Source organism: Scedosporium apiospermum (genome assembly GCF_000732125.1).
Source record: "Scedosporium apiospermum strain IHEM 14462 chromosome Unknown SEQ_SAPIO_0129, whole genome shotgun sequence".
NCBI classification, from domain to species: Eukaryota; Fungi; Ascomycota; class Sordariomycetes; order Microascales; family Microascaceae; genus Scedosporium; species Scedosporium apiospermum.
Genome location: NW_015971830.1, coordinates 6282 through 20177, shown reverse-complemented (window position 1 = coordinate 20177; position 13896 = coordinate 6282). Strand labels below are relative to the sequence as shown.

The window sequence follows — 13896 nt, the reverse complement described above, 5'->3', positions numbered from 1 at the left end:
TTATAAAAGATTTAAATTACCTACTAAAAAAGAGAAAATATAAATAAGTATATATAATAAAAGCTATTATAAGCTTTAAAATTAAGTTAATAGTAGATAAAATACTATAATATTATAATATATATTAAAAAAATATTAAAAGTATAGTAAAGTATTTATTAAAGAATTAGATACTAGATTACTAAAGTATAGTTAGTAAGATTATAAGATATCTTTAAAGGAAAATATATAATTAAAATTTATATTTATTTATAACCTTAATAAGATATAATTTTAAGCTTTATAAAAATATATTAAAAAAATATTAAAGAAAAAATATATTAGATTATTAATATTATTAATAAAATATCTTATCTTCTTTATATTTAAAAAGAATAGTAAATTATAGATATATATAGACTATTAGTAATTTAATAATATTATTATTAAAAATTAATATTTACTATTTTTAATTTCTAAATTATAAAATAAATTTTAGGGAGCTTTATAGTTTATAATTTTAGACTTAAAGGGAATATATAATTTAATCTATATTAAGGAAAATAATAAATAAAAAACTATTTTTAAAATATATCTAGGATACTTTAAATACTTAATTATATTTCTTAGATTTACTAATACTTTTATAAGTTTTTAGATAATAATTAACTATATTTTATAAAAATATTTAAATAACTTTATAATTATTTACTTTAATAATATCCTTATCTATTTAAATACTCTAAAAGAATATAAAAAGTATATATATAAAATTTTTTAAAAACTATAAAAAGTAAACTTATTAATAGAATTATTTAAATATAAATTCTATAAGTAATAAATAGATTTTTTTAAATATATAATCTAACTAAGAAAGATCTAAATATAGAAATCTAAAATTAAAGTTATCTTAGAATAGCTAATATTAATAAATATTATTAAAGTTAAAAGATTCCTTAGATTCCTTAACTTCTATAGAAGATTTTTAAGAAGCTATAATACTAATATATAAGCTTTTATAAAACTTACTAAAAAAGATAACCTATTTTAATAAGGACTTAAAAAATAAAAAGTATTTTAGAAAGCTAAATAAGCTATATATAAATAATTTATACTTTACTAAATAGACTTTTTAAAACCCTTTAAATTAAAAATAAATATATTAAATTATAATATAGAAGTATAATTAAGATAATAAGATAAAAATAGTAAACTCTACTTTATAGTATTTATATTAAAGAAATTTAGTAGACTTAAATTATATTATAGAATATTTAATAAGAAGCTAATAGTTATTATTAAAATATTTAAAAAATAAAAATATTATCTAATAAATACTAAATACCTTATTATTATTTATTCTAATTATAAAAACCTTATAAGATTTACTATAATTAAAAAACTTAACTAATAATAAGTATATTAAACTAAAGAACTATTAAAATATAACTTTAAAATTATATATATTAAAGGAAAAGAAAATAGATAAGCTAATATATTTAATTAATATTTTAACTACTTTTAAAAGATATTAAAAAAAGTATAAATAATATTATATTATAATAAGGAAGGTAATTTATAATAAATTATAATTAGCTATTAAATAAAATAAGATCTAAAATTCCTCTAGGAAATTAAAGAAAAATAAAAAGAATATAAAATATATTATTATAAAGATCTTTTAAACTATCTTAATATAAAAAAGAAAAATAGGCTATAGTATAGAAATAGGAAGATAATAGTAACTAGTAATCTTACTAGCTATATCTTTAAAGGGATATATAAATTTATATTATATAGTTATCTAAACTTTAAAAGAACTTTTTATATCTTTAGAAAAAATTATTAAATAAACTAAAACTTTAAAAATTTTCAATTTATTACTAATATATATAAACTATATATATAAAATAAAATATTATAATATAAACCTTATAGATTATTATAACTAATACTAATACCTAAAATACTATAGTAAAAAATTATAATTAACTTTATTATCAAGCTACTACTATTAAAGGACTTTACTATAAAAGTTAAATATAATAGTATTATAGTAGTAGTAAATTAACTTATAAAGTATATTTACTTTATATTTTATAATAAAGTAATATAAGTACTATAGTTTACTAAACTATTTTTATAAATAGTAATAGTAAACTATAATCTATTAGAAAAAATTAATTTTAATAGAAGAAAATTATTTATCTTAAAATTTTAATAAAGCCTATTAAATAAAATAAAAATTAATTATAAACTTTTAATAGCTTACTACCTAAAAATATAAAAGTAAGTTAAATAAATAAACTAGAGACTAGAAATATACTTAAAATATTATATTAACTAAAAATAAGATAATTAAATATTATTATTACTTTTAACTTAAAAAGTTTATAATACTAATATATTAGAAAATATAAAGATATTACTATTCTATATTAACTATAATATTAAATTCTAAGTAGAATTTAAGCTAATAAGAATTAAGATATAAGTAAAATAAACTATCTTTATAGTAAATAAAATAAAGAAACTTTATAAGTAATTAATAGAGAAACTATAGTTTATCTAATAATAAATAAACTACTATACTAACTTAAAATAAATTAAAAAACTAACTTTTAAAAAGAAAAGTAAAACCTAATTACTATAGAAAAAACTAAAAACTAGAGACTTTTAAATTAAAACTATATAACTAAATAATAAACTAAACTATAAAAAACTAAGATTTTTTAAAATTAAAAGAAAAGTTTTAGAAGTTAACTATAAATTAAAATTATTAAAAAATATAAAAAGATATCTAATATTTTATATAATACTATTTAAACTAATATATAATAATATACTTATAAAAGAATCTATTATAATTAAACTTAAAGAAGATATTTAAAAAGCTAAAAAGATTTTTAATTTTATAAATAATAATAATAGAAAAGTTAAATATCTAATTAAATAAAAAATTTTAAATATAATAAAAATATTTAAAAACTTATTAAATATTTAATAGAAAACTAGTAATTTCTTATAATATTTTACTAAAAAAACCTAAATTAACTAAAAAACCTAAATCTATAAAATTACTTTCTAAACCTAATAAAGACTAGTTAATAAAATCAAAGACCTTAAGAAATTAGATATCTTCTATTATATAAGATTTTTAGATAGAAAGGTAGATATTATCCTCTTTATCTAAACCCTAAATCCCTCTCCTAAATATTTTAGAACTTTTAATTTTAATATTTTTCTTTATCTAATAAATATATATTAAATAATTTATTACTATTAATAGTTATATCTAAAAAATAAATAATATCTTTTCTACTTTAATTTCTTTCTTTTCTAGTTTCTTTTACTTTTATAAAAAATAGATAACTAAAAAATAGTTAATAATTAAATAAAAAGTTTTAAAAAGTAAAGACTTATAAGTAAAAACTATAAAAACCATATTATATAATTAACCCTACTATATATATTCTATATAGTAAGAGGACTTTTTACTTATTATATATACTTTATCATTTTTAAAATAATATATATATAATATCTTAATCTTAATATTTAATAACTTAATTATATTAGCTAAGTTTAAATAATTATAAGAAGACTTAGAAAAAGATCTATAAATATAGTTAAATATAGTAATAATTATAAAGGAGTTTAAAGATTAGTAGAAGAAAAGACTTATAAAGTAAAAAATTAATAAATAAAAAGGTTTACTTATAAGTCTTTAAAGATAAAGACTAAAGGAAGGGAAGTATTATATTATAATTAGATAGTAAGATTAAATAATTAAACCTAATAAAAAAAAACTATAGAATAATAAGATTATAAGAAGATAGATTATCTATATTTATAATAATCTATAAATAATCTAGATTAATTAAGATTATAGTAAACTAAAGTAATCTTAAGAAAAGTTTAAAAGGAAATATCTATATAAACTATAATCTCTATTATATATCTAGTTTATCTTTTAAGATTCTTTAATAGTTAATTTAAATATAACTATATCTCTATACTTAAATATATACTTTTTACTTATATCTTGTAAATACTATTTAATTACCTTACTTTACTATTAATAAATAATTACCTTAATCTTATTACTAGTTATATCTATCTAATACTATTAATAGGCTAGTATTAAGATTATAATAATTCTCTAGTAGTTAATTTAAATATAACTATACCTTTATACTTAAATATATACTTTTTACTTATATCTTATAAATATTACTTAACTACCTTACTCTATTACTAATAGATAATTACCTTAATCCTATTACTAGTTATATCTATTTAATATTGTTAATAGGTTAGTGTTAGGATTGTAATAGCTTATAGAAACTTAGTACTTCTTAGAAAACTTATTTAATAATATAGGTTTTAATTTAAAGAGTTTTAAGACTTCCTCTAATTTATATTTAAGTTTACTTCTTTATAGAAAAAATCTTTAAGATTTAAAAAGATATATAATTACTTAGAAAAAAGTAAATAGAAGGATTTTTAAAAAAAAACTTATCTATTAAGACTATAAAAGGGAAATTTATTAATTCTATTTATATTAATAATATTATAATTAAAATAATAAAGTCTTAGTTTTAATATTTATAATTACCTAATATTAAGAATATTAAATAAGAAAATAAATAGAATATAGATAAAGTAAAAGTAATAGAAAGCTTTATTAATAATAAATTTATTTTTAGAAATATTAAAAAGTATTTAATCTAAAAGAAATAATTTAGTTCCTAGCTATAGATATTATTTATTAAGTATATCTTAACTACTAGCTAAACTCTTTCTTTATTAATTATTTTTAAAGGAAAATTAGTTTAATAATAGTAATTCCTTTTAGATTTAGCTTTTTTTAAAAACTAGTACTTTATAATAATTAATAATAAATAGATAACTAATAATATTATTTTAAAATAGCTTAAAAAGATCTTTATTTTCTATATTAAGCTAGCTTACTATAAGAAAGTTTATTTTCTTATCTTAGATAATTATAAAAACTATATTACTAAGGAATTTATATATAAATACTTTTAATATAATATCTACTTTCTTTTCTTACTTTTATATATATCTTATATCTTCTAATTATTAGATTTAGCTATATTTAGCTCTTTAAAGATAATATATTAAAAAAAATTAATTTTTAAATTTTAATTACTACTTTTATAATAATAAGGAAAAAAAACTTACTTTCTTATTATTATAAAGCTTAAAATAATATTATAATTAATAAAAATATTAAAAGTAAGTTTATAATATCTAGACTTTAGTTTATAAATATAACTAAGCTTTTTCTTAATTTTCTTATTTTTTAAAAATTAATTTTATTATAAAAATAACTTTCTAAAAATAAAATTTCTATTTTTAAAGCTTTTTAGATATCTATTTTAATTTTCTAATTACTTTTTATAATTTTTAATAGTTTTATTATAGTATAGTTAACTTTAAGGAAGTCTAAAGACCTTTAGGAATATATATATTAATCCAATTTTATTAATTAATATATTATTATATAATATTAGCTATTTTAAAAGGTTTTTAAAGCCTTTAATAAAAAAAATACCTAATTAGCTATAGCCTAAGCTAGAATTAAGGTTCTAGAAAGCTAAATTATAGTAATAAAGTCTAAAAAAAAGAAGAGGGTTGAAATAAGTTCTAATTTAAAGTTTACTACTATTAGGGATATATAGAGGTTAAGGGGAAATGATTTAGAAGAAGAAATTATTTCTATTGGAAGTAGTGATGGTGAAAGTGATAGTTTAGTAGCTTCCTATATTGAAGTAAGGTGAAATGTAGAAGAAATAGAAGATAGAAGATAATAGTGGCTATTTGGGCTGTTGGAATTTGGGGTAGCTGAAAGTGGGGGGTGGCTGAAAGGGGGGGTCCAACTTATCGGTATCAAACACCTTCAGCTTCCCTAATTTTGAGGCGAATAAATTCAATTCATCGGAGCAGGCTTTGAGATGAGTATGAAGAGCGTCATCGGGGGCGGTTGCTGTCATCGTTTGGTCTCGTTCAAGCTGTTCCAATATTTCTTGCAGCGAAGCAGCCACTTTTGAAGCGCGGACGACATTTGCAGGACCATCCTTGACACCTCTGAGGGCGGAGGATATGATTCTAACAAGCGTGATGACGCTCGTACCTGCTTCCATGTTGATCGGAATATAGCCGCCCAAAGTCCTAGTGATCTGGCCAAGAGCCTTTCGACAAGGAGGAGAGAGATGATGAACAAATGGGTTTATACGATGGGATGGAAAGGTCAGGGGAGGAAATACCTTTTCCCCCGCTCCATATTCTAGGCGAACTTGTTGATCAGCATGAAGTCCGCCTCTTGGAACATGAGGCTGGGGCTGAGCAAGCCATGGTCCATGGAGTCCAATCGCAATATGCCCCGAAGGTCGAACCTGCATGGAACCCTTGTCACCGCCCTTTCAAGTAGAGAAACCAGCCCCCATTCATTCATGCATGTTACTTGTATTTTGCTTTGCCACATACCGACCACCTCAAAAAAGCACTCCGATTCCCCAGTCACTCCCAACTCTTGCCCCGCACCCAAACTTAGCTCGAGCTCCAGCCTGGCATACAAAACATAATAGCTCAAGGCTTTTGAAGAGGATCGTGAGCAGGGGTGGAACGGTCATCATAGTTCAGTTCTCCATTCTCACTAACCCCCCACCCCCCTGGTTTAGTGCCTTACGAGCTGCCCGGGCGCTGACGCTCTGTCCGTTGCTTCGCCTCCGCCTCCGCATCCAACAACAAAAGAGCCTAGTCGGAGGTTGAAATGGAAGCGCTCGCAGCCATCGCTTTCGCCGGAAATATCGCTCAGTTCGTCGAGTATTCAATTAAGGCCATTCTAAAAACGTCCCGACTACTCGAGAGTGCGAACGGCGCATGGGTAGAAAACACCGAGTTGGAGGGCATCGTGGACAGCGTTAAGAAATCTCTGCAGGGTGTTCACGAGTCGAGAGATACCAGCAACAATGGCGCCGTGCTTGACCCCATTCTGGAGAATCTCACAGCAAGCTGCCTTGCTGTGTCCGGTGAGATCATGGCCATTCTAGATCGTCTCAAGCTCGGGGATCCGGGTGCCGGGTTCTTTCAAGGCATGCAGAAAACGGCGAAGAGTCTCGTGAAGAGGTCCGAATTGAAAGATCTATGCGACAGACTGCAACTCCTCCGAGATCAAATATCTGCTCACCTACTCGTGTTAATCCGGTGGGAAACTACCTACTTACGTGATCGCACTATTTCTAGCCGATTGCTAACCGATCCAAAGTGAGCAGCAGGAAGATCACGCTCGGAATTTCCAACGCTTCACCTCGTCGAGCGACGAGTTTCACGAGTCGATGCTCAACAAGCTTCACGAAATCACGGACTATCTTAGCTCGATTTCAGAACAGAAAGCCACCGAGGAGGTACCTGCCCGACCGTCTAGGCGTCGTGGTTTGCGGCCGTTGGCGCAGAAAACCCCCAAACCCGCCAAGTCGCAGCAGACGCTCTGGAACGCTAAACCGGACGAGGTCCAACGTTTGCTTCGACCAGAAATTATGCTTTCGGTCGACAAATACGTCTCTCTAATGGTGGAAGAACTGGAGGAGCAAAAGCGAAAAACCATCTTGGATACGCTGCACTTCAGTCAAGTAAAAGAGAGGGAGTTTGCTATCCCCGATGCCCATAAGAACACATTTCAGTGGATTTTCAACGAGGATAGGAATAATTTTGTTGCGTGGCTTCGACAGAGCGACGATATCTACTGGATCACCGGAAAAGCCGGATCTGGAAAATCTACACTCATGAGGTTCCTCACGGACCATCGAGATACGAGGCTCTATCTGAAAGAATGGGCTGGTGAGAAAAGCCTTCTAGTGGCGAAGCACTACTTTTGGAGCCCTGGCACTGCTATTCAAAGGTCTCAAGAGGGTCTGTTTCGAACCCTTCTCTTGCAGATCCTCAACCAAAGACCCGATCTCATTCCCATCGTGTGTGCCGATCGGTGGGAAGCGCCGTTTGCGGACGCCTTTAATCCCTGGAGTCGGGGGCAGTTGATGGCAGCGTTTGCTAAGCTGGGTAGTCTGGAGACGCTGGACTGCAGGATCTGCCTTTTCATCGACGGCCTAGATGAATATGACGGTGATCATACGCAACTGGTGAGCATAATCCGACAAGTTGGGAGTTCGGACAACATTAAAGTCTGCGCATCAAGTCGGCCATGGCTAGAGTTCTTGGATGCATTTCAACATAGCAAGTGGAGCCTACGTCTAGAGGACCTTACCTACGACGATGTCTGCAAGTACGTCCGCGACAAGCTGAACGACGACGTACGCTTCAGCAGGCTGAAGCAGGACAGGAAGGCCGCAGCCGAGGGGCTGGGATTGGAGATCACCAAACGCGCCAATGGAGTCTTCCTCTGGGTCTTCTTAGTCGTCCGCTCCCTCTTACGAGGTCTGCGCAACGAGGACGACATCTCGGATCTTCAACGACGATTGAGGGAGCTGCCGAACGACCTGCGTGAGTACTTTGACCGCATGCTCGACACCATCGACAGCGTCTACAAGGAGAGGACGGCCCGGCTCTTTATCACCATGGCCTACGCCAGGACCACGTTTCCCGTCATAACATTCTACTTCATGGATCTCGGCGATGGCACTGCCCGAGGCGAGTTCCTACGTAACTGGCCGGACGTGGATATCGATGAGACCGAAGTTCTGGGGACCAAGAGACGCCAGCTGATCGCGCAGTGCAAGGACCTGATCTCCATCACACCCGATCCTGGTGCTGGGATTCTATTTTCCGAGCGCGTCGGCTTCTTACATAGAACCGTCGTCGACTACATACACACACCGGAAATACAGTCGAGGCTAATACCAATCGCCGGTACCGATTTCAGTGTCAACAAGATCCTACTAGAGACCAATTTAGGCCAGCTGAGGGCTCTGATTCATCTGCACGCTCGGACATACATCTATCCACATCTCTGCCAGTGGATTCTCGGCTGCCTATACTATGCTCACATCCTCGAAGTGATATCTGGGAATCCCGAAACAGACGCTCTTGACGAACTGGAAACTATTATTACAGGCGCGTTCGTGAAGTGGGGCTTCTCCCACGCCATGGTCACTTTCTTCAAAAAGCCTGGTATCATGTCTTTCCTCCAATTGGCCTGCCAGTGTGATCTCGCATCGTATGTTTGCAAGAAGTACCCGCAGTTAACGCCAAGTCGTTTAGATACCCTCGCACCTGGATGGAGGATTCTATTGGAGATCCAGCGGCAATCTACTTTCAAGTTGTGTGAACGAGAGATGACTGAGGATCTTTATAGTGACTGGAGGTTAGGTCGCCAGCTTAAAGTTCCATTCCTATCGCAGCAGGAGGCACAGTCTCTGGAGGAGAAAGTCCAGGCTCCAATACAGGGGCAAAACGGCGCCCCAGTGAAGTCCAGAAAGGTGTCCTGGCGAGCATTACTTAAAAGTTTGAAATATAAATAACTTAGATGCATAATCGATAGTAATACTAATATGGCTAGCAATAGGCTGCCCTTCATGTTAATACGACAGACAAAGTAGGAAATCATCACCATTGGATAGACTACTAGCAATATATCTACCTATACGAAGAGAAGGGTAGCCACTATTTGTTTCCTCAAAATCCTGTAGGCAAAGGTAGTTGTTACTCTTTCCATCTATGGTGTCTAGACATGAAGGCTGCTCATTGTACAGTAAAACTTCCCGAGGCGCAATATAGAACGAACACAATGGTCCTTCCTTTTAGGCTTTTATCGGGAGTCAGTCTTCCTCGTAGATTTGATAGTCGGCCAAAAAGCTTGGACGATGGAGGATCTTGCATATCTGTTGGCTCAGAAGGTTGAAAATTGGGCGTCGCTATTATGGCACCAACCAGTGATGCAACGGCGAGCCCAGGACTGGAGGAAAACCTACCTGCCGTCCTGCTTTGAGATCCCAGGCAACAAACTTGCATCTCTGGAGATTACTTTTTTGGTTACAAGCGAGGTTTAGGTGTCTCCGGAGGCACTTCGATTGCCGCTATTGGAGCCAATGCCTCGAGGTAGAGGCTTTCGTTCTATCACAAAACGGGGTAAGTGGAAACATGGGACGAGGTGAGGCTAGTCCAGAAACTCGAACTCAAGATCCTATTTTTTTTTCGGAGTGACTTGAGCGTTCTGAACAGGTCCGGAATTGAGCGAGATAATGCCCTGGTGGATAGGAATGTTTATGCTCGTGAACCCAAGCATCTTTCCATGTCCACATGAAAGGTCAAAGTCACCATCCTTCCCCACATCTACACATCGCATACATGTCGCAGAGCGGAATTGCGTGACAGGGCCTTTCCAAACCTCACTCAGCATTTCCATCCTATACAGCCAATCATACCCTAGCCAAGAGGACTAGGTTGATGGTGTCCACTCAGACCGGGGTAGGATGCCTTTCGTATTCACCATCACGATACGAGGCCGCACGATCGATCTCAATTCTAGATCGAGATTAGGCCAAGTTCTTTCAGTACGAAATACGAAGGCAAGCGCGCGCTTACTAGACCCCTCGACTTCAAAGCCAAGACTTCAATCATAATAGACCACTGCTGTCTTAACTCACTTCTCACGTTCCCATTTCAAAGACCCTATTTTATTTTGCTTCACTTAATTTTGTTCATCGTTTCTTTCTTCAAGCGAGGATATGGAGATGAGATTTCTTATTTCAACATGTTGTCCCTTCTCCTATTAAACACACTATTTTCGGTTCATCATATTCAATCTAAAACTCAACGCTTCATCAAACACATAGGGCAAAGAACAACAGACGCAAGAAATGGGATGACCCGATCATATATAAAAGGAATTAAACAAAGTGGATATATATGGTATAAACACCCCCAGCTCATCACAAGGACCGTCACCTCATGTCCTATTATCCAACCCCTCATTACCGAACAACAACAATGCTCCCGAGGGAAATAAGAAGAGCCATCTTATTTTCCTTGACGTCTAGTTCCTGCTCTTTTACCACTCGCCACCAGGCATGGCAATAGATGATCCAACATCATCGCCACCCTTGCCATTCAACACGATAACGGCATTAATAACACCTGCGAAACCCTCGCCGGCAATGAGACCAGCAGCCGCAGCATAACCGTATGTGTCGAAGTTCTTAGGGAACTTCTTAATCCACCACCAAGCGGTAATGGCACCGAAGAGCACGGCGTTGGCATAGCCGCTGTCGACACCGAGGACCCAGGCGACACCGATGGCCATCCAGTTGGGGAGCCAAGCTCGGTACTTCTCACGGGGGCCAACGAGGTAGAAGTTCTTGAAGAGGGCCTGGAAGACGGTGACACCGCCGATGACGCCCGAGAAGATGGCGCTGGAGAGGGGAATGGGGATCTTGGGGTTGGTAACGGCCTCAGCGACGGCGCGCCAGGCGAAGACGGAGGGAGCCTTGAAGGGACAGTTGGGGTCGCCGAGCAGCTCCGGCTTCCAGATGCAAGGATAGGCAGCCATGAAGAGGACGAAGATGCCGGGGGCAAGGAAGATGGAGACGATGGTACCGAGGGCCTGGGCGTAGAACTGCAAGTGCGGAGGAGTGCGGAGGAGGAAACCCGTACGGAAATCAGAGGTCAGATCGGACGCGACGTTGGCGGTACCGGAGGCGATGCTACCAGCGATGAGGTTGATCCTTTGGGCGCCGGCGATGTCGTGGTGAGCGATGGGTTGGGTAATACCACCATAGACGAGCTGAGAGGCCTTGGCCGAAGCGGTCAGAGGAGTGACATCAGTGACGGCACCGCCGTGGATGGAGAGGAAGGCGAAGATAAGACCGAGAATGCAAGCGAAGAAGGCAAGGCCGGCGTTCATGTGGAACTGGAAATGGCCGATAACGCAAGCGGCGCAAGCGATGACGATGGTACCAGACAGCCAGATCCAAGTGGGGACCTGTTGGCTCGGGGGAGCAAAGTCCTCAACGAGGCTGTCGCCTTCGGTGAGTTTGCCGGCCTGGCGGGAAAGATAGGGGCTGGACTTGCCGCGGGCCTCGAGCTTGTCGTTCAAGGATCGGCAACCTTCCCGGTAAGCAAACTTGATGCCGTCATAGAGGACACGACCGTGGATGAGGAACTCAACCATGCTGTAGACCACGAGGGCCATGACACCGGGCCAGAGCATCCAGTAGCGGGGGGAGGAAACCCACCCCGGCTTACCGATATTAGTCATCGAGTTGAAACTCGTCCAAACGGACCACTTCTCGTCTTCGTAGGGCTGCTGACCGACACACACTCCGTACTTGACAAGGAGGGGACCGATGAGACCCCAAGCAACGACGGTACCGCCGAACCAAGAGAAAGCGGTATTCAGGCCGACGAGCATTCCGGAGCCGAAGAAAGCAGGAGTGAGGAGGATGTACCAGCCCCAGTTGTCAATGTTCTGTGCCCAGTTGGTGTAGTCGCTCCAGATGTAGAACCAGGTGAAGATGTGCCACTCGCGCAGGATACCGAGAGCGTACTGGGAGGTGACGGTGTGGACAACGGCGCCAACGAAGGTGGCACTGAGGACCTTGATCTTCTTGACGGCGTCTTGCGCACCGGAACCGACGGCGTGCATGGATCGGATTGTCACGGCAGTGGCGGTAGCTGTTGAGGGTAGATAACGTTAGGCTGAACCTGCTCAGATCCCGCACATGGAAGGGCAATGGTACTTACGACTGGGGAAGACGAGGTTGAGGTCACGGGCAACGTTGATGATGAAGAACTTTCGCAGCGGCACAGCAGCGAAGAGACCGAAGAGGGCGCAGACAATAGTAATGGTGAGAATGCGACCAAAGTCCTTCTTGGGATCGTCAGAGAGAAGGTTGAGCTGGTACATGGCGGGGAAACCGGCGACGAAGACACCACCCATGCCACCGGCACCTGTGGCAGCGGCCTGGATAATGGAGTTCTCTTGAGGACCGAAGAAACCGGAAAGAATGGGGACGGAGATCTTAGAGACCAAGACGACGATGGCGTAACCAAAAATGGCACCGAACATGTTGGCGGAAAAAGTGAAGCCAGTCTTCAGACCTATAAGCGTAGGGCATTCTGTCAGACCTTATTCACGAAGCACAAGATGTATTTGGCGTGGTACAGACGGAGCATGGCCCACCGCAGCGGCGCTCTCCACCTCGCCCAACAGGCCGGATACTCACCAAGGTAGACGTTGGACGCGTTGACCAACGAACCAAGAATAATTCCAACAATAACGGCACGGACAGTCAATGGGTTGTCCTCGGGAGGGAGGCCCTTGAGGGGCGGGAAGGGAGTGAAGAGGTCGTGGACTACATCGTCGCCGTCCTCCTCGGTCTTGAGGTCGTCCGTCTGGCTGTGAGGAAGGTCATACTTCTCATCAAACGGCGCAGCCGCATTCGTTGCGGGGGCCGCCATGGTGGAGGAGATGGTGTTGTGTGTCGGCGGATTGATGCTGCCCGGCTGTTTAGATCTCTCAATGAAGAGGTGGAAACAAGACTAGGCAGAGACCTTGAGTCGACTCAACTCTGCTTTGGCAATCTGACGGGATGCAGAATGAAATGGTTGTAGAGCAGGGCAAAAAGAACTGAGGGAACCGGGGGAGTGGGAGCTCCTTATGTGTGGGAATCCTTGCCCAAGCATCCGGAGCAATATATCGATATTACACAGGGTAGGCATGCGGCAGGATAAGGTATTACGGCCGGCACCACCTCGCCCTCGTGCTCGCGACGGGCATGACGACAAAGGTGGAAACTAGTACTTTTGGTACATGGATATAAAGTGTACCCCGCACTGCTGCCAATCGCATCGAGCAGTACTATCGAGCTTTGGCGGGTCGGGGGCTTCAGATACACTAGGTACGAAGTCAATGGGAGGTAAAATGGGGGTGGATGG

The 13896-nt window shown here is 36.4% G+C and overlaps 2 protein-coding genes across 2 annotated transcripts; one reads left to right on the top strand and one right to left on the bottom strand.

Annotated features, from left to right (window-relative positions):
• Positions 1-6778: 6778 nt before the first annotated feature.
• SAPIO_CDS8754 (uncharacterized protein) lies at positions 6779-9482 on the top strand (the record flags this gene model as incomplete). The annotated part of the gene is made up of 2 exons (XM_016790325.1): positions 6779-7134; positions 7274-9482. The coding sequence occupies 2 exons, from the start codon at positions 6779-6781 to the stop codon at positions 9480-9482; spliced, it is 2565 nt and encodes an 854-aa protein (XP_016640039.1).
• Positions 9483-11011: 1529 nt separating this feature from the next.
• SAPIO_CDS8753 (Oligopeptide transporter) lies at positions 11012-13419 on the bottom strand (the record flags this gene model as incomplete). Its single annotated transcript, XM_016790324.1, has 3 exons — positions 11012-12633; positions 12703-13059; positions 13185-13419. The coding sequence occupies 3 exons, from the start codon at positions 13417-13419 to the stop codon at positions 11012-11014; spliced, it is 2214 nt and encodes a 737-aa protein (XP_016640038.1).
• Between the last annotated feature and the right edge of the window lie 477 nt (positions 13420-13896).